Below are 20,916 nucleotides of genomic sequence, written 5' to 3' on the forward strand. Positions count from 1 at the left end.
CGCAACTCCCACAGTAAATTAATATTTGAGGAAATGTATTGACCTTGTATAATAAAAATATACATATGTAGTATGCATTAAATACAAACTTTAATATACAGTCTTTAAAATATGTATTTGCTTATGTGTATTCATATTTAGAAGGTGTTTTTTTCCCTAAAACTGAATGTTGTGTATTCTGTACTAATGTCTTCACGCAAGCAATTTTAGTGGCTGGAGGCTGATAGTTAAATAATTATAGGCATTTAAAATCATAAATGTCTTTGTCTTATTTTTACTAAAGAGAATGTGTGATAGCATAATTTTATAGTTAGACATTGGCTCTTTTTTCTTAGTCTGAATGACTAGTTTTTGAGTGGCATTATCTGCTAGTATTGGCTGTGCAATACAGCTTTTTGACCCTGAAAAATCTGCTGTGATAAATGTTGCAAGGCATTTTGCTTATCAGGTTATGGTATTTGTATATCTGCCTTATTCTTTCTAAATAAAGGCTATTTCATATGCGTTTTGGTCTCAGATGAATGTGTGTTGTTTAAATACTTACTTTAATATTTATTTGCAGAATCAAGATTAGAGGGTTGGCTATCACTACCTGTCCGAAATAACACTAAGAAATTTGGATGGGTGAAAAAGGTGAGAAATATATAGAAATTGACCTCTACTTAACAGATTTGCTAGATTTTGTATTAGTTGCAGCTTTTTAAAGATATGTGACTTCTTTCCTACATATATGTTCTCTAATCAGTCTTGAAGATAGTATATGCACAGATCACCATTGACAGGTCTGAGTCTGTTAGGTCAGGGTACAGATGGGATTAGACATTTTTTACACAACTGCCATTTACTGTTTGGTTATCTAGCAGCGAAGAGTCCGAACAGGATCCTAAGTCTGTGAACTGACATAATCCAAGGGCAGATGCCCTTGATAAGGGAGGAAGAGGTGAGTTCAGGTGTTTCCTTCTTCCTACTGGCATCACCTCAATTTTGCCTTGGTTCAGCTTTAGTCAACTGCTCATCATCTAGGTGCTGATCCCAACAACACACTAGGATAGGTAGGAGATAAAGAACTGGATGTCTTCCCTGAACTGGTGATGTTTCAGCCTGTGGTATATCTCAAGCTCCCCTGATGTCTTTTTTTTTTTTAAACACAGAACAGGTATATAATAGGTGGTGGTGGTGTCAGCTCTCTCCCCCTACTCTACCAACCTGCCTATTCTGGACAACTTTTAGGGTGGGAGGTTTTTTCTTATCTACTCAGTCTTTGGCTCCTTTATTGAGACTACCAACAAATGTGCTAACTGTGGTGATTTCTGTGAAGGGGACACGTGTTCACTGTGAACAGGACCAATCTGAGTCAAAATTAAACTAATAACATAGAAACCAAAGGCTTTGTATCTTGTTAGCAGTTCTATTGGGTTTAATCTTTTTTAAAATAGATGTTTACAAATATAAAGGTCGTTTGTTACCAAATTATCACAATTTTATGTCATTGTGATATAAAGTATGACTTACTTTGTGCTCAAATTGTGGACCCAAACTACCATGCTATTATTGACTATTTAATAATAAAATTATGAAAGAATTTTATGAAAGTATTTGACTTGGCAGAAATAAATACTTGAGATAAAGTCTGTATTTCAAGAACTAAGTTAATACCTTTGTATCTTTTTTAACAGTATGTAATTGTAAGCAGTAAGAAGATTCTGTTCTATGATAGTGAACAAGATAAAGAACATTCTAACCCCTACATGGTGTTAGATATTGAGTAAGTATTATTAAAGGAGATTGTGGTATACATTACTTCATTAACTTTCAGGTGAACATTAGCAGATGGCCTTGAAAAGAAAACAACTTTAGAAAATTATTTTTGAGAGCTGATAATGACTCTGTTGTCATATGTTTAAATTACAGTTTGAGGTCAGTCAGTGTGTGTCTGACACACTGGGCACTGATCTAGAGACCTCCAGAACTAAGAGCTTGAGGAGCTACAGCTTGAACTAAAGAGCCAAAACTTTATAGCTGGGGGCTGTAACAACTCATATCCTCTGCAGATTGGCACAGAGTGGGGAAACTGTGTCACGCACTCGGCTGTGGGTTACAAGTGCCATACGTAAACATAAGAATGGCCATACTGGGTCAGACCAATGGTCCATCTAGCCCAGTATCCTATCTTCCAACAGTGGCCAATGCCAGATGCTTCATAAGGAATGAATAGAACAGGTAAACAGTGATTGATCCATCCCCTGTTGTCCATTCCCAGCTTCTGACAAACAGAAGCAAGGAACACTCGAGCATAGGTTTGCATCCTTGATCATCTTGGCTAATAGCCATTGATGGACCTATCTTCCATAAACTTACCTATTTCTTTTTTGAACTCCATTATAGTTTTGGCCTTCACCACATCCGCTGGCAACGAGTTCCACAGATTGACTGTCCATTATGTGAAGAAATATTCCTTTTGTTTGTTTTAAACCTGCTGCCTATTAGTTTCATTGTGTGACCCCTGGTTCTTGTGTTATGTGAAGGAGTAAATAATGCTTCCTTATTCTCTTTCTCCATGCCAGTCAAGATTTATAGACCTCTATCATATCGCCTCTTTTCCAAGCTGAAAAGTCCCAGTGTTTTTAATCTCTCCTCATATGGAAACTGTTCCATACCCCTAATCATTTTTGTTGCCCTTCTCAGTACCTTTTCCCATTCTAATGTATCCTTTTGGCGATAAGGTGACCAGAACTGGGCAATATTCTAGGTGTGGGTGTACCATCGATTTATACAGAGGCAATATGACATTTTCAGTCTTATTATCTAATCCTTTCTTAATGGTTCCTAACATTCTGCTTAACAAGTGCAGAATGCAGCTATTCAGATTTAATTTGGCTCTTGTGGTTTGGCTCTTAATTTGGCTATGTGGTTTAATGGCTGGAGATTGATATGCAGAGTTGGGAATAGGAGTTGAATAAAGTGGATTTAGAATTTTGTTTGCTGGCAGTCTTTACATCACACTGATGTACCTTATTAGCTAAGGTACAATACAATTCCGTAATTAATTGTATATTTTAAATCAGTACATTTAATAATTAGATAACACTCTAATATCAAATGTATTTTTTTGTTTTATTTCTTTAAAATCTGCTTCTACAGCAAATTGTTTCATGTCCGGCCAGTCACACAGACCGATGTGTACAGAGCAGATTCCAAAGAGATTCCCAGGATATTCCAGGTATGTAGTTATAAATTAGTATTTTTAGAAAAACAAACTTATAAAATTCCTTATGCAAATAAATACAAGATGCTTCAAAAATATTTTAATTTTTTTATTAAAGAAGGCACAAGTACAAGTGAGAAAAGTAGATCATATAAATTGTCAAGAAAACCCATTCTAACCTACTCTAATTTGTATTCCTGAATTTTGCTAACGAAATTATTGCCCTTTACCTACACCCATTGAGTATGAATGTTGTGGTTATTTTGCTTTAACTCTAGATTCTGTATGCTAATGAAGGAGAAAGCAAGAAGGAACCAGAATTTCCTGTGGAGCCTATGGGGGAGAAATCAAATTACATTTGCCACAAGGGACATGAGTTTATACCCACTCTGTATCATTTTCCAACCAACTGTGAGGCTTGTATGAAGCCACTGTGGCACATGTTTAAACCTCCTCCTGCTCTAGAGTGCCGCCGCTGCCATATCAAATGTCACAAAGATCACATGGATAAAAAGGAAGAGATTATAGCACCTTGCAAAGGTAAGTAGTAAATAATTGAATAAATGCCTGGTTGCCAATTAACTAAAGGTAGTAATTCAGATACAGGTTTCTCATAATGATGTGATCTCGTATAAGCTCAAGGTAAAAGGTAGTAACTGCTGGAGTGACAGATCCTTGGGTGCATATCAGGATTCTGTTAGGGAAGATCAGCTCACTGCAGTATAGTGACATTCAGCCAGCATAGGGGCATGTATGTCACATACTTTCAGTGCTGTCAACATCATAAGGGAAGGGCTATCCAAAAAGGCTACTTACACAGTGGATTGTATTGCATTTCAGTATGGGACAGAGATGTCAATGTATGTGGCAATACAGATTATGACACTCGGAAAAGTTGCTCCCTCTGGACTGAGTTCCACAGTTCTCTATGCTCACTATCTCTTATGGGCATATGAGATGGCTGTAACAGCATATGTTTGTTTCCCTGTATACCTGCTTCCTTAGTAACATGGAGTATAATCATCCCCTTATCCTCCAAATGGAAGAAATCAGAAGAGGGTGCAGACTGTGGATAGATTGGAAAGGCTCCTTTGGCGGGAAGGTTAAAGGTGCGGTGGCATAATCTATACCCAAAGTAGCATTGTGATCATAACAGCCCAAGTGGGTTTGTATTGCACCACTTGACTTCCACTCTGTGCAATTTATGAGAACCCAAGGATCTGGCCATTAGTTTTTTTTTAAGGTGAGCTCATGTAAAAAATGTAATAATGAGATTTTGTTTTAAAATTTCTCTTACAGTGTATTATGATATTTCAACTGCAAAGAATCTACTATTGTTAGCTAATTCTACAGAGGAACAACAGAAATGGGTGAGCCGATTGGTGAAAAAAATTCCAAAAAAGCCTCCAGCACCTGACCCCTTTGCTCGATCTTCTCCTAGAACTTCCATGAAGGTACAGCCAAATCAGTCTATGAGACGGCCAAGCCGACAGCTTCCTCCAAACAAACCAAGGTAACACAAAAGTTGCTATTAAAGAATAACTTTAAACAGTTTCCCACTGTGATACATTGCATTACATAAGTGTTATGGGCAATTCACAAAGATATCTTTTTTTGTTTTGTTTCCTTTTGTATTTATACTATGACTTATGAAATGCAAGACCGGCCTGTCATCTTTTGTGAATTCCAGTATACAAAATATTAAGAAAGCTGTGTGAGGAAGCATGTTTCATTTCCTTATTTAAATGAGCTTATCTCTGAATTAAATCTACTGTATATGTTATATATTATAGGCAGAACTGGTAGCAGTCACCTATGTGAAAGGGTGCTTTTTGCTTCACATTATAAGATCCTGTTTTCAGTTGCTTATAACTTTTTGTGAAATTTTAACCATTTGGGCTAAAATTTCCTATGCCAAATGTCTTGGGAACATTGCAGCAAAAATAGTTCATCTGTTTGAGCGTGAGATTAGGGGAAAATATGTTGTTTTGCTCACGTTAAAAAAAGTTCTTACAGGTATTTCATTAAGAAGTAATAGTGCCTCCATGCTTTTGGAGCAGGGAATTTAAATCTGTCAGTGCTGGTTGCCTTTGTATCAGGAATGTGCTTTTTACTGTCCGGGGGGGGTGGGGGGGAAGACACCCAAATTTGGCGAATTTACAAGCCTTTGAAAATTCTTAGTTCACACATGCTCAGTAGAGACTTGTTAGCGGTTGGCACCTAAATTCTCTGAAGATTCTGTGTGCACTGAACATGCTGCATCTCAGGGCTGCAGATGCTAAGTAAGATTTTTTTCCCTGTAGGTGCTCCTATAGGCCATTGTGTTTCTTCTGTGTTCTCATTGCTTCTGTGGAGGCACCCAGAAACTAGGCAGCATAGAGGAGGAGCAGTCTGACTTGAATACAGAGGGGACAAGAGCCAGACCTCAGAGGAGAGGTAGGGTAGTAGAAGGAGTAGATTGGGGGCAAGGAGCTATGTGGGAAGGAGAGGATGGGGAATAGCTGGGACTGGAAACACTGGTAGGAGGTGAGTCTGGGACTGGCGTAGCGAGGAGACTGGGGCAAAGAGAGGCTAGTAGGTACTGGGGCAGAAGGGTCTGTGACCACTAGAGCCACTCCACACTTGGAATAGAATCTGATATTCCAGAATCTCACTATCCCTGTGCTATTTACAAATATCTGTGAAAACCCACTGGCAAAAGTCTCTCTCCGCCCTCTGCTCTAGTTCTAGCGGATGACTATGTACTACTCTTATCAGTTACTCTGTTAGGTCAAGTGGCAGAGATCTGTGCAGTGGATCTAAAGGTTGCAACTCTGGTAATTACCCTTGTGGGTGTCAATATGATTCCACCAGATGGAATTTCTATTTTTTTAGTTTGCTTCTTTGAAAAATCTAGGACAGTACACACACAGACACACTTATTTTAAAAGTTGCAATGTCAGCACTTCTTCAAACCATACCTCAAGGTTTCAGGTTGGGGAGCTAGAAAATGAGGAACACACAATTAATGATCATTTGTGAAAAGTTTGGTATTAGTGACTTGCCCGCCATCACATAGGCCTGGTCTACACTAGTGAATAACGTAGCTGAAGTCAACATACTTAGACCTACTCACCGAGGTGTCTTCACTGCGGTGAGTCGACTGCTGCCACTCCCCCATCGACTCTGCCTGCGCCTCTCGCGGCAGTGGAGTACAGGACTCGATGGGAGAGCGCTGGATTGGCAGGCAGTATAGACATACCCGTAGGAACTTTGTGGCAGAGGCAAGGGATAGAATCCATTTTCCCCAGGGCAGCGTTCAGCTGCCTTCACCATGAAACTATCCTTTCTCTTCTTGCCGTCATCTGCCTCATTCACCACACACATTCCAACTTCTGCAAAAAATTAAGTAAGGGTCTGACAGACAACAACCTTATTCATTACACAACACTGATTCATTGTCTGTGCACTGAATGAGGCAGGAGTTCTGTGGAAAAAAGAGCATGTATTTGTGTAATTCAAGTCCCTATAATAATGCATATTCACAAGAGGGCTGAACTAAGGCAATCTTAATTCTGGAATTGCCTAACTTTTGGGTGCTTGACGTTGCAACCTTAATAATCTGTGTGTGTGTGCGCGCGCTCAAGTAATGTGTACATACTGTTACAAGAGCCCTTTGAATATGTAAAGTGCTAAATGTCAGGTATTCCTGTTAAAGCTCACCCAGTGTTTAAGTAAATATGCTACTTCTACCTTCTCTATTGTCCATCTAATCCAGGTGAGGAAAAATTGGCATCAGGACTATTCCTGTCCTCAGAGCCCTCAGTGTCAATCTTATCTAACTTCATACAGGACACAGAAGATATTTCTCTTTAGCTTACTTTTCAGCCTGTGTTTCCAGGCACGAGTACTATTTACTTACGCATCCACCTCCAACCACCCTAAAGTTTTGCCACAGTTTGGGGGCAATGAATCTTTAGGATTCAAAGGTGCTAGTTGGTCCATTTCCCACCCGCTGTGTCAGCTAATCCATTGGATAGTTGCATGGACAAATTTCTGGTTTCAGAGTAGCAGCCGTGTTAGTCTGTATTCACAAAAAGAAAAGGAGTACTTGTGGCACCTTAGAGACTAACAAATTTATTTGAGAATAATGCTTTCGTGAGCTACAGCTCAATTTGTTAGTCTCTAAGGTGCCACAAGTACTCCTTTTCTTTTTGACAAATTTCTATATTCCTTAGCCTTTATATCACTCTTAGTGAAGAATAAATGGAGCTGTCAAGCTGTTTCCCCCCACAGGTCCCTCTCCCCCATTTACAGCACTGCAAGAGCCAGTCTCCTGCATGTTCAGTGCCCTGAGAAAGGAGTCCCACTTAAAGGGATGGTCTCTTTTTGACATCTAATTGCTGAAAAACTTGGAGTCTTGACACTTCAGAAATGTTCCTTCCAGAGTACAAGAGAACATACTCTTCAATAGGGACTGTTCTTTATTTTATTGTCCCTCTCCAGAACACAAGGACTGATGTAAATATAAACGATTCTTCTGACTGAAAGAGCACAGAACTCAGCCAAGCTCTCAGAATTCTCTGTGGTAACAAAGAAAAGTGTCTGATAAAGAGCAGCAGGACTCCCCATCCTTTTTTTCATCAATTGATGGCCAACATAGGTAACAGAGAGGTGTTTTCAACAAATGTGCTTTTCAGAATAAAAGACCCTGCTAAGCAGCATAGTGATGGTAGAACACAGATGCCAGAAAGTCACTAATGGCTTATGGAATCATAGAGCTGTGAAATGGACCTCAAGAGGTCATCTAGTGCAACCCTCTGTGCTGAGGCAGGAATCAAGTATGCCTAGACCATCCCTGACAGTTGTTGGTCAAACCTCTTCTTAAAAACCTCCAATGACAGGAATTCCACAATCTCCCACAGAACCATATTCCAGTGCTTAACTATCCTTATAATTAGAAATTTTCTCCTAATATCTAACCTAAATTTCCCTTGCTTTAGATTAAGCTGATTACTATTTGTCCTATCTTCAGTGGACATAGAGAATAATTGATCACCATTCTCTTTATAAAAAGAAAAGGAGTACTTGTGGCACCTTAGAGACTAACAAATTTATTTGAGCATAAGCTTTCGTGAGCTACAGCTCACTTCATCATCTCACGAAAGCTTATGCTCAAATAAATTTGTTAGTCTCTAAGGTGCCACAAGTACTCCTTTTCTTTTTGCGAATACAGACTAACACGGCTGCTACTCTGAAACCTGTCATTCTCTTTATAACAGCCTTAATATATTTGAGGACTGTTCATAGATTCATAAGCCAGAAGGGACCATTGTGATCATCTACTCTGACCTCCTGAGTAATACAGGGCCATAGAACTTCCCCCAAATAATTAGTTGAGCATGATCTCCAATCTGAATTTGTCTAGCTTCAACTTCCAAACATTGAATCATGTTTTCTCTGCTACATTGAAGAGCCCATTATTAAATATTTGTTCCCCATGTAGGTACTTATAGATTGATCAGATCACCCCTTAACCTTTTCTTTAAGCTAAATAGATTGAATTCCTTGAATCTGTCACTATAAGATATGTTTTCTAATCATTTACATGTTCTCATGACTTTTCTCTGAACCATCTTCAGTTAATCAACATCTGTCTGAATTGAGGACACCAGAACTGGACACAATGGTCCAAAAGCAGTTGCACCAGTGCCAGTTACAAAAGTAAAATAACCTCTCTATGCCTACTGTAGATTCCCCTATTTATGCATCCAAGAATTTCATTAAACCATTTTGGCTGTGGTATTGTACTGGGAGCTCATATTCAGCTGACTATCTTCCACCCCAAAATCTTTTTCATAGTCTGCTTCCCAGGATAGAGTGCCCCTAGCTTGTAAGTGTAGCCTACGTTCTTTGTTCCTAGATGCATACATTTATATTTAGGCATATTAAAACTCATATTGTTTGCATGTACCCAGTTTACCAAGTAATCCAGATTGCTGTGTATCAGTGATCTCTCCTCTTTATTATTTACCACTTCTCCAATTTTTGTATTATCTGCAAATTTCATCAGTGAGGATTTTGTTTTTCCAGATCACTGATAAAATGTTAAATGGCATAAGGCCAAGAAGGAGATTCTTGTGGGACTCTACTAGAAACACACCTGCTCGATGATGATTCTCCATTTATAATTACATTGCAACACCCATTAGTATTTCTTCAAATGAATGGTCCCTATGTATATTCCAGATGTGGGTACACATGTGCACCATGCACCTGAATCTGGAGATTTTTAGTAAACTGTGTCCATTGGTCTGCATATGCACAATTCTTTTTGTGTTCTGAACAGAGGGCATAAGGGGCAGTGCAGACTGGCACCTCTCTAGTTCTTTCTTACCACTTCATGGCCTAAGTCAGAATCTTCTGTGTCCACAGCTTCTTCCCTTGACTCCTTCAATCTGTAAACATATTGTAAATAGTTTTGGTATTTTATTCTTTTAGCGTTAACTACTAGTGTAGTTAGTTATTTTTCCCTGCCTCCTGGAAATCCTCCCAGGGAAGTTAGGATTATGTCCAGTTTCCCAGGGTTCAAGAATTGCATTTTCTGCTGCCACTCCTTTTCAGAGAGTGACGAACACCAACGCTGGCTTTACTGCCTAGGTGGGGTTCACATCTCATCTAAGTACAATATTGGCCTCTCCTTCTCTCTCAGAACTCATGAAGGTTGAGAGCTAAGGTTTAGAAAATATCTGATGGAGAAGACCAGGAGACCCCGATCAGATCTGGGCCATTGAGAGACACACCATGCCTCCGCCCTTTGCCCCACCCCCACCCCAGTACATTGACCTCAGTCAACAGGGAGTGCTCCTCTGAGCACAAGCTCAGGAGTCAAAGCTAAGACTTCCAAGCCTAAGAAGAAGGCTTCTCAAGAGAGCAAGGGGCTTTTCACAAGCATAGAAACAAATCTTTTTTGAAAGCTTCCCTGAAGACAAGAGATCCCTCCCTTTCTGCATTCTTCAAAGTTGGGAGAGTCTTTGTGCATGGGTCCTCAAGATTTAGACCCAAGTAAATCACCTCATCAGGAGGAAGTGGTGCAAAGAAGCACAGATACTTAAGTTCTGATATTGATTCCAATGTGTAAACCGAAAGGCAGACATCCCTTTGACATCCAGGTCAGACCCTGTACCGATGTAGTCACAGCTGTGGTGGGATCCAACTTCCACTGTGACCAGGGAATCATCAGCTCCAACAGTTCCACCAGCTCCCGCCAAACCCTAGGCTGGTTCGAGACTTAAGTCTTTCCAAAGGATATTTTTGCTCTCCCCTATCATCACCCTCCCCCCTTATGTCCCTCTTTATTCAGAGACATAGTTACTCCAGAAAAGGAAGTTATTCCAAGGATACAAATCTGCTCTCTTCTGCCACCCACAAGCCTGAATACCCAGTACTGTTGGTTACACTGATAGTTCAGGATCCGGCTTTTTCATTCGTTGAGTAGGAAGTTCCAGAAGGGTCCTAATCTTACTGTTTAGAAACTGGTCCTCAGAGATTGGGTTCCATTCTCCAACCAGATATGACTTTCCAAGACACAGGTGCCACCTTGTGCCATGGGGTCCTCCTCAGCCACTTGATTCCTCATATTGGGGTCCTTGGGGCCCCTGGGATGCCTACTTTACGCTCCTGGGAGAAGTATGTGAGCCTTACTTACCATCTCCTGGCCAACACAAACTGGCCCCATCAGTGTATGGGGAAAATGAAGTTGAACTGGATCTGACATTTCTGATGATTCGGGAGCAATTTCATGATCTTTCCCAAATGAGGCAGTTATCACCATCTTTGCCATCTTTGCCAGATGACCACAAGCAATATCAGGAGTTCCTACAAAGGGTGGTGTTTGAGCTCCAGATACAGCCTGAAGAGATTCAGGAGCCCTAACATAGATTTCTGGATTTCTTGTAACCCTCAAGTCCCTGTTGAGAGGCCTTCACGATAAATGGGGCCATCATGAATACAGCTAGAACAGTGTGGCACACTCCCTCTTCTTGCACTTCCAATGCAAAGAGAGCTGAGATATGCTGCTACTTTCCATGTAAGGGGGCAGAGTTTCTATTCTCTTGCACCCGGCCCAACTCTGGTGGTACAAACAAGCACCAAAAGATCCAGACTGCAACATTCCAAAACTATATCCTTGGACAAGGGTGTTGAACAGCTCAGCTTCCTAAGGAGAAAAATCTTCTCTTCCCCCTCTCTCCAATTTGGAATGTCAAATTATCAGGCCCTTCTAACTAAATACAACTTCATTAATCATCGTGGTTGTTGGATTTTAAGGATAAGCTCTCTCAGGAAGATAGACCTCAGTTCCAGTCCATAATTTGTGAAGGCAAACTAGTGGCCAAAACGTATCTCCAGACTGCAGTAGATCCTGTGCATGCTATGGCCATTCCCATGAGGGGGGATTCTGGGTTACAATCCTCAGGTATTCCTAGAGAGGTGCAGAATACAATTCAAGATCTGCCCTTTGATTCAGTTAAATTACTCTGTGAAAAGAGGATGCTTCTCTTCACTCTTTCAAGGACTCAAAGACAATGCTTTGTTTTCTGAGTATCTATACCCCTGCCCCTAAAAGAAAGTATCATAAACAGGAGTACAGAGCAAGACTACCTCTTCAACCATTTTACCACCAGTGCTTCCAGGAACCACCACTCAAACAACAAAAGATACAAAGGCCTAAGTACACAGCTCCTGCAACATCCATTGCCACACTTCACGCTAACCCACAGATGACGAATTTCTTTTGATGGGACTGTCAAGACCTATTGCCTCTCGGTATTTTTGAAGACCCACAACTGGAGAGCTTTAACAACAGACAAACGAGAGCTGGAAATTATACACTATGGCTATTTGATTGAGCTTCTGTCAACTCCAGCCCATAAAACCTCTTTATGGTTCCTTTTTCTGAGACAAATCTCATGACCAAATTCTGTGTCAAGAAGTGGACTCATTTCTCCACTGGAGAACCATAGAAAGAGTTCCACCTCAACATCAAGGGAAAGTATTCTATTCCCCTTACTTCTTAGTCCCCAAAAAGAATGGGGACTGGAGACTGATTCTTAGCTTACACTGGCTAAATGTATTTATACAAAAATTAAAATTTTCCATGGTCATATTGGTATCAGGTTTCAGAGTAGCAGCTGTGTTAGTCTGTATCTGCAAAAAGAAAAGGAGTACTTGTGGCACCTTAGAGACTAACAGATTTATTCATGCATCTGATGAAGTGAGCTGTAGCTCACGAAAGCTTATGCTCAAATAAATTTGTTAGTCTCTAAGGTGCCACAAGTACTCCTTTTCTTTATATTGGTATCAGTAATTCCCTCTCTGGACGAGGCCATGTGATTCGTGGCTCTAGACTTGAAAGACGTATACCACACAACAGAACCACTAACCCAGGAACCTATCCTTGCAACAAAGCCCGTTGCCAACTCTATCCACATATCTATTCAGGGGACACCATCATAGGGCATAATCACATTAGCCACACTATCAGAGGCTCGTTCACCTGCGCATCTACCAATGTGATATATGCCATCATGTGCCAGCAATGCCCCTCTGCCATGTACATTGGTCAAACTGGACAGTCTCTACGTAAAAGAATAAATGGCACAAATCAGACGTCAAGAATTATAACATTCAAAAAGCAGTTGGAGAACACTTCAATCTCTCTGGTCACTCGATTACAGACCTGAGGGTGGCTATCCTTCAACAAAAAAGCTTCAAAAACAGACTCCAACGAGAGACTGCTGAATTGGAATTAATTTGCAAACTGGATACAATTAATTTAGGCTTGAATAGAGACTGGGAATGGATGAGTCATTACACAAAGTAAAAACTATTTCCCCATGTTATTTCTCCCCCCCACCCCACCCCCCACTGTTCCTCAGATGTTCTTGTTAACTGCTGGAAATAGCCTATCTTGCTTGTCACCATGAAAGGTTTTCCTCTCTTCTCTCCCCCCCCCTCCCCGCTGCTGGTGATGGCTTATCTTAAGTGATCACTCTCCTTACAGAGTGCATGATAAAACCCATTGTTTCATGTTCTCTGTGTGTGAATATCAATCTCCCCTCTGTTTTTTCCACCAAATGCATCCGATGAAGTGAGCTGTAGCTCACGAAAGCTTATGCTCAAATAAATTTTAGTCTCTAAGGTGCCACAAGTACTCCTTTTCTTTTTACTTTCATATAGACATTCACCCAGCTCACAGAAGGTTCCTCAGGTTCCTCCTTGGTCATGACCATTAACTATTCAGAATCCTTCTACTGAGACTATCTATGGCACCCAGGATCTTTACGAAGGTCTTTTCAGCGGTGGCAGCTTGGATGAGAAGAAATGGGTTTACTGTCTTCCCATAGCTTGATGACTGGCTTCTTACAGGCAGATAATACAAGGAAGTCCAGTTAGCAACCCAATTCCTCTACCATCTGCTATCTTCTCAGGTAATTTGTCAACCACAAAAAGTCCACTTTGACCCCCATTAGGTCTATAAACAAGTCCAGAAGAAGTGTATGCATTCTTGATGTATACAGCAATACCCCCTCCCTTTTTCCCCTGTCTCTCCTTCCTGAATAAGATATAGTCTTCCATACCCGTACTCTATCATGAGATTTATCCCACCAAGTCTCAGTGATAACCTAAATTAAGACTTAACTTTTATGTACTAATTCTTCCAGTTCTTCTTGTTTATTCCCCATATTCCTTACATTTGTGTATAGACATCCAGTTTTTCCCTCTTATTGCTTCTTTGAAACTATTGTAATTGTCCATTTTCCCTCCCCTATCCCCCTAGCATCTCGCCCTCTGTGAAGGTCACTTTTTTTATATACCAACCTGTGGGCATTTTTCTTCTCCTCCCTTTGAACCTATTTTAAAGCCTTCCTCATAGGTTGGGTAGTCAGTGTCCAAGGATGCTCCTCTTCTTGGTCAGATGGACTCCATCTCTTACCAATAATCCTCCCTCCCGAATGGCATCTCGTGGTTGAGGAAGCCCCACATCCTCTGATCAATACCATCTTTGCAGACATTCATTCATCTCCAGCGTGCATGTGTCCCTGCTTAGGCCTTTAAGATTCAGTCTTTCATATTCACATAGCTAATCTCCACTGGAGAATCCTGAGATTTGCTGTTGACAAAGACAATTGTTAATTCTCATCTCTCCACATCAGATTTTCATTTCTCTTCCCCTCAGTTTTTTCCAAAGGTTTTGATAGTGGATTCTGTTATCTTAAGACAGAGGAAAATGTACTTGAAAATTTATCTAGATGATTAGCTTACTTCTGCCTAGTCTTTGGTTTATAATCAGGAGAAGAGGGCTCTAACTTTATCTAGACAATTGATTTTTTTTTTTTGAAAGGGTTGTGCTTAGTGCAGTAGTCTGTCAGAGGAGAGGATCAGCAAGTTGACTGATGTTTGCACAAACTTCATCAAGAGAAATTGTTCAGTTGTGAGGGGTAATGTTCTCAATGATGCACAATACTATGGGCTAGTTGTCACTACCAACCAGTGATCTTTTAGAGAAGTTCCTCTTCTGATATCCAATATCATCCTCTCACAGTGTCGGATTGTTGTTAATAGAGGGAAAACTCAGGCTAGTTTATTGAAAGGGAGTCTCCATGTATACTCCATTATGTGTGCCAGCATACAAACCTAGATGACTTTTTGCTAATATTAGAGCTAATTAGAAAACATCCTCCCTCCCCCCAAAAATGAAACAAACAAAAAACCAATTAAATTTAGTTGGTTCTTTTCAGAATTTTCCAAACAGTTCTACCTAATACGTAGAGATGGTATAAGTTGTTGCCTTCTCTATTTCATACATCATTTAATTCTTTACATTTTTGCCAAGTCAGGATTAAAATGGTTGATTTAAAATAGGGAGACTATTGAAATCTTAAATTGGGACTCTGAGAAAAGGAGTAGCTAAAGTTAGGTACCAATTCTTCTTTCACTGTTGTTTTAGCCTCTCTGTCGGTCTGTTTCTGTCACAAGCACACAGATTAACAGATAAGAATGTGTACACATGCTTTCTCTCTCTGCCCCATCTTTCTTTGAGGGAGATGGAGAAGTCTATTAGTTGCAGCTTGTAGGAGCTACCTGCTGAAATCCAGTGTAGAGGCAGGAAAAGCCATATTTCCTTCTGTCTCTCTTACTTTTTAATGCTGAATGCACTAAAGATAAATTTACTCCAAAAGCAAAACAATAAACTGATCTCATTTTTAATATTCTCTTAGGTAAGTACTGACTACTTTGCTATCCAATAGCTTATTAGAATCACAGTCTAATTAGCAGTTTTCCTGGACTAAAGAATGCTCCAGCAGTATAGTTACTTATCTTTAAAGATTAGATTCCACTCCACCCCAAACCTTCTAGAAATGGAACTTCATATAGTTATATCATATGTGATTTAGAACTTCAGCTGTACCAAAATATTGAAGGACTTAGTGGAAAAAGTGCAGGCATCTTACTGCCTGTCTGGTATTTCTACTGAAAACCCAATTCTTACACTTAATGTTTTGTGTGTGTTGAGCTGGGCTGCAGGAAAATGTAGGTAAATTACATGTTTAAGAGAAGCTGCTCCATTGGTATCTTTCCATTTACTTCACTGGGCTTTGGGTCAGGCCTTACATTTCTTCCCAGTTTAAAAAAATGTTTAAATGGAGTTAAAGTTGGAGATTATATATAGTAATTTAAGAGTAAAAAACATTAGAGAGATGTTGCAATTATCACAAAATCAAGCATTATAAATGCAAAATTCGGCATCAAGGTTACACTTAAAAGGAATCCAGATATTTAAACTATGAAAATACATAGTTCAAGCACACAAACCACCTTAACTTCTCTACCCTTTAGTGATGCCATGCAATAACAATACAGTTATTATACTTCTAATGTCCATAATCCTCTTTGCTGGGTAGCAGATGCTACAGAACACTAAGGAAAGCCTGAACTGTTCATATTGGGCCCTTTCCTTATCTCAGATGTGTGTTATCATCTATGTAACTTGTAAAATCAGCAGCTGAGCAAGCATACAGAACTGCAAGAATTGCCTTAAGAAGATAGGTAGTGATATGCGAATATATAACTTTAATTGGCCCCGTTGTATTTTGGAATGTGATGAGACAACACAGTATAATTGTTTTAATTTAACCCTTTGAATTTTAGGGCTGGAATGGGAGATCTAAATAATTAAATCACCCCAGACTGATTTTCCCTGTGTGCTATACCAGTTTTAAATTATCTCAGATTTCAGACCTAATCAGGTTATAGGTTAATTTTAATACAATTCAATTTTTAATGCCATGTTTCACTAGCATAAGAACGGTTATACTGGGTCAGACCAAGGGTCCATGTAGCCCAGTATCCTGTCTTCCGACAGTGGCCAATGCCAGGTTCCCCAGAGAGAATGAACAGAACAAGTGATCCATCCCCCTGTTGCCCACTCCCAGCTTCTGGCAAACAGAGGCTAGGGACACCATCCCTGCCCATCCTGGCTAATAGCCATTGATGGATCTATCCTCTATGAATTTATCTAGTTCTTTTTTTGAACCCTGTTATAGTCTTGGCCTTCACGACATCCTCTGGCAAGGAGTTCCACAGGTTGACAGTGTGTTATGTGGAAAAAATACTTCCTTTTGTTTGTTTTAAACCTGCTGCCTATTAATTTCATTTGGTGCCCCTAGTTCTTGTGTTATGAGAAGGAGTAAACAACACTTGCTTATTTACTTTCTCCACACCAGTCATGGTTTTATAGACCTCTATCATATTCCCCCCTTAGTTATCTCTTTTCCAAGCTGAAAAGTCCCTGTTTTATTAATCTCTCCTCATCTGGCAGCCGTTCCATACCCCTGATCATTTTTGTTGCCCTTTTCTGAACCGTTTTCAATTCCAATATATCTTTTTTGAGATGGGCTACCACAGCTGCATGCAGTATTCAATATGTGGGCATATCATGGATTTATATAGAGGCAATATGATATTTTCTGTCTTATTATCTATCCCTGTCTTAATGATTCCCAACATTTTCTTTGCTTTTTTGACTGCCACTGCACATTGAGTGCATGTTTTCAGAGAACAATCCACAATGACTCCAAGATCTCTTTCTTGAGTGGTAACAGCTAATTTAGACCCCATCATTTTATATGTATAATTGGGATTATGTTTTCCAATGTGCATTACTTTGCATTTATCAACATTGAATTTTATCTGCCAATTTGTTGCCCATTCACCCAGTTTTGAGAGATCCTTTTTAGCTCTTCACAGTCTGCCTGGGACTTAACTATCTTGAGTAGTTTTGTATCCTCTGCAAATTTTGCCACCTCACCGTTTACCCCTTTTTCCAGATCATTTATGAATATGTTGAATAGGACTGCTCCCAGTACAGACCCCTGGGGGACACCACTATTTACCTCTCTCCATTCTGAAAACTGACCATTTATTCCTACCCGTTGTTTCCTGTCTTTTAACCAGTTACCAATCCATGAGAGAACCTTCCCTCTCATCCCATGACTTCTTACTTTGCTTAAGAGCCTTTGGTGAGGGACCTTGTCAAAGGGTTTCTGAAAATCTAAATACACTATATCCACTGGATCCCCCTATGCACATGTTTGTTGACCTCCTCAAAGAATTCTGGTAGATCCATGAGGCATGATTTCCCTTTACAAAAACCATGTTGACTCTTCCCCAACAAATTCTGTTAGTCTATTTGTCTGACAGTTTTGTTCATGACTGTCGTTTCAACCCATTTGCCCAGTACTGAAGTCAGGCTTACCGGCCTGTAATTGCCAGGGAGCCCTTTTTAAAAATTGGCATCACATTAGCTATCCTGCAGTGACACCTCAATCTGGGACAGTTCCTCAGATTTGTCACCTAAAAAGAATGGCTCAGGTTTGGGAATCTCCCTCAGATCCTCAACCGTGAAGACCTATGCAAAGAATTCATTTAGTTTCTCCGCAATGGCCTTATTATCCTGGAGTGCTCATTTATCATCTCGATCATCCAGTGGCCCCACTGCTTCTGATGTACTTAAAACATTTTTTGCTACTACTTTTTGAGTCTTTGCTAGCTGTTCTTCAGATACTCTTTTGGGCTTCCTAATTATATTTTTATACTTCATTTGCCAGAGTTTATGCTCCTTTCTGTTTTCTCCATTAGAATTTAACTTCCACTTTTTAAAGGATGCCTTTTTGCCTCTTACTGCTTTTTACTTTGTTGTTTAGCCAAGGTGGTTCTTTTTTTGGTTTTATATGTTGCTTAATTTGGAGTATACATTTAACTTGAGCCTCTATTATGTTGTCTTTAAAGTTTCCGTGCAGCTTGCAGGAATTTCACTTTTGATGCTATACCTTTTAATTTCTGTTTAACTAACTTCCTCATTTTTGTGTAGTTCCCCTTTCTGAAATTAAATACTACAGTGTTGGGCTGCTGTGGTGTTTTCCCCGCCACAGGGATGTTAAATTTAATTATATTATGGTCACTATTACCAAGAGGTCCAGCTATATTCACCTTTTGGACTAGATCCTAGGGACCAAATGGCTAGGCAGCAGTTCTGCAGAAAAGGATGTAGTGGTTACAGTGGACGATAAGCTGGGTATGAGTCAACAGTGTGCTCTTGTTGCCAAGAAGGCTAACGGCATTTTGGGCTGTATAATTTGGGCTGTAGGGGCATTGCCAGCAGATCAAGGGATGTGATCATTCCCCTTTATTCGACATTGGTGAGGCCTGATCTGGAGTACTGTGTCCAGTTTTGAGCCCCACACTTCAAGAAGGATGTGGAAAAATTGGAAAGAGTCCAGCGGAGGTCAACAAAAATGATTAGGGGGCTGGAGCACAAGACTTGAGGAGAGGCTTAGGGAACTGGGATTGTTTAGTCTGTGGAAGAGAAGAATTAGGGGGGATTTGATAGCTGCTTTCAACTACCTGAAAGGGGGTTCCAAAGAGGATGGATCTAGACTGTTCTCTGTTCTCAGAACAAGGAGTAATGGTCTCAAGTTGTAGTGGGGGAGGTTTAGGTTGGATGTTAGGAAAAACTTTTTCACTAGGAGGGTAGTGAAGCACTGGAAGGGTTACCTAGGGAGGTGGTGGAATCTCCTTCCTTAGAGGTTTTCAAGGTCAGGCTTGACAAAGCCCTGGCTGGGATGATTTAGTTGGGGATTGGTCCTGCTTTGAACAGAGGGTTGGACTAAATGATCTCTTGAGGTCCCTTCCAGCCCTGATATTCTATGATCCTGTGCTCCAGGACTAAATCAAGAATTGCCTCTCCTCTTGTGGGTTCCAGGACTAGCTGCTCCAAGAAGCAGTCATTTAAGATGTCAAGAAATTTTATCTCTGCATCCTGTCCTGATTTGATATGTACCCAGTCAATATGGGGGCAGTTGAAATCCCCCATTATTACTGAGTTTTTTGTTTTAATAGCTTCTCTAATCTTCCTGAGCATTTCACAGTCACCATCACCAACCTGGTCAGGTGGTCTGTAATATATCGCTACTGCTATATTCTTATTATTAGAGCATGGAATTACTATCCATAGAGATTCTATGGTACAGTTTGGTTCATTTAAGATTTTTACTTGGTTTGATTCTACGCTTTCTTTCACATATAGTGCCACTCCCCCACCACCACTACCAGTTCTGTCCTTCCGCTATATTTTGTACTATAGTATTACTGTGACCTATTGATTATCCTCATTCCACCAAGTTTCTGTGATGCATATTATGTCAATATCCTCATTTAATACAAGGCACTCCAGTTCACCCAGCTTATTATTTACTTCTAGCATTTGTAAATAAGCACTTTAAAAACTTGTCACTGTTTAGCTGCCTGCCATTACACAATGTAATTGAAAGGAACTTTTTTTCATTTGAGTGGTTCTCATCAAATCCTACCTGTATTTTATCATCTTCCATCCTCTCCTCCTTATTATGACATAGGGAAACTCCATTTATAGATCCTCTCCTAAGGGATGTCCGAACCATGTGCTCCTCCGCACCTGTCGGCTTTTCCCCAGCCCTTAGTTTAAAAACCGCCCAACGAGCTTTTTAATTTTAAGTGCCAACAATCTGGTTCCATTTTGGTTTAGGTGGAGCCCATCTTCCTTGTATAGGCTCCCCCTGTCCCAAAAGTTTCCCCAGTTCCTAATAAATATAAACCCCTCCTCCCTACACCATCATCTCATCCATGCATTGAGACCCTGCAGTTCTGCCTGGCTAACTGGCCGTGTACATGGGAATGGAAGCATTTTAGAGAATGGTACAATGGAGGTCCTGGACTTCAATCTCTTACCTAGCAGCTTAAATTGGGCCTCCAGGACTCCTCCTCTCCTTCCCTCTGTCATTGATACCTATATGTATCACGACCACCGACTCCTCCCCAGCACTACACATAAGCCTATCTGGATGTCTTGAGAGATCCGTAACCTTCACTCCAGGCAGGCAAGTCACCATGCGGTTCTCCCGGTCATCGCAGTTGAATAATTGTGATGTATTTTTGATGTATACTAACATGTGTTTGTTTCTCCGAAAACAACAATTCCCAATTACACAGACTGTCCTCTGATAGGAGCCAGTAGAATGAGAGCTGCCCTGTCTGATTGGGTGATATACTCATATTCATTCTCTTCAGCTTTACATTACTGATATGTAAATTATATTCTGAGAAAAAGCTTCTGGGACTGACTTGTATATAAT

At 40.2% G+C, this 20,916-nt stretch overlaps 1 protein-coding gene across 2 annotated transcripts in view; it reads left to right on the forward strand.

Annotated features, from left to right (window-relative positions):
* Window positions 1–20,916, forward strand: part of ROCK2 (Rho associated coiled-coil containing protein kinase 2) — a 160,427-nt gene that overhangs the window by 126,160 nt on the left and 13,351 nt on the right. For both annotated transcript variants that reach the window (XM_038395924.2, XM_038395923.2), the window contains exons 28-32: window positions 563–633; window positions 1,677–1,765; window positions 3,142–3,220; window positions 3,484–3,745; window positions 4,505–4,718. In XM_038395924.2, the coding sequence (XP_038251852.1) occupies window positions 563–633; window positions 1,677–1,765; window positions 3,142–3,220; window positions 3,484–3,745; window positions 4,505–4,718 (715 nt within the window). The remainder of the gene's footprint in view (window positions 1–562; window positions 634–1,676; window positions 1,766–3,141; window positions 3,221–3,483; window positions 3,746–4,504; window positions 4,719–20,916) is intronic.

Source organism: Dermochelys coriacea, chromosome 3 (assembly GCF_009764565.3).
Source record: "Dermochelys coriacea isolate rDerCor1 chromosome 3, rDerCor1.pri.v4, whole genome shotgun sequence".
NCBI classification, from domain to species: Eukaryota; Metazoa; Chordata; order Testudines; family Dermochelyidae; genus Dermochelys; species Dermochelys coriacea.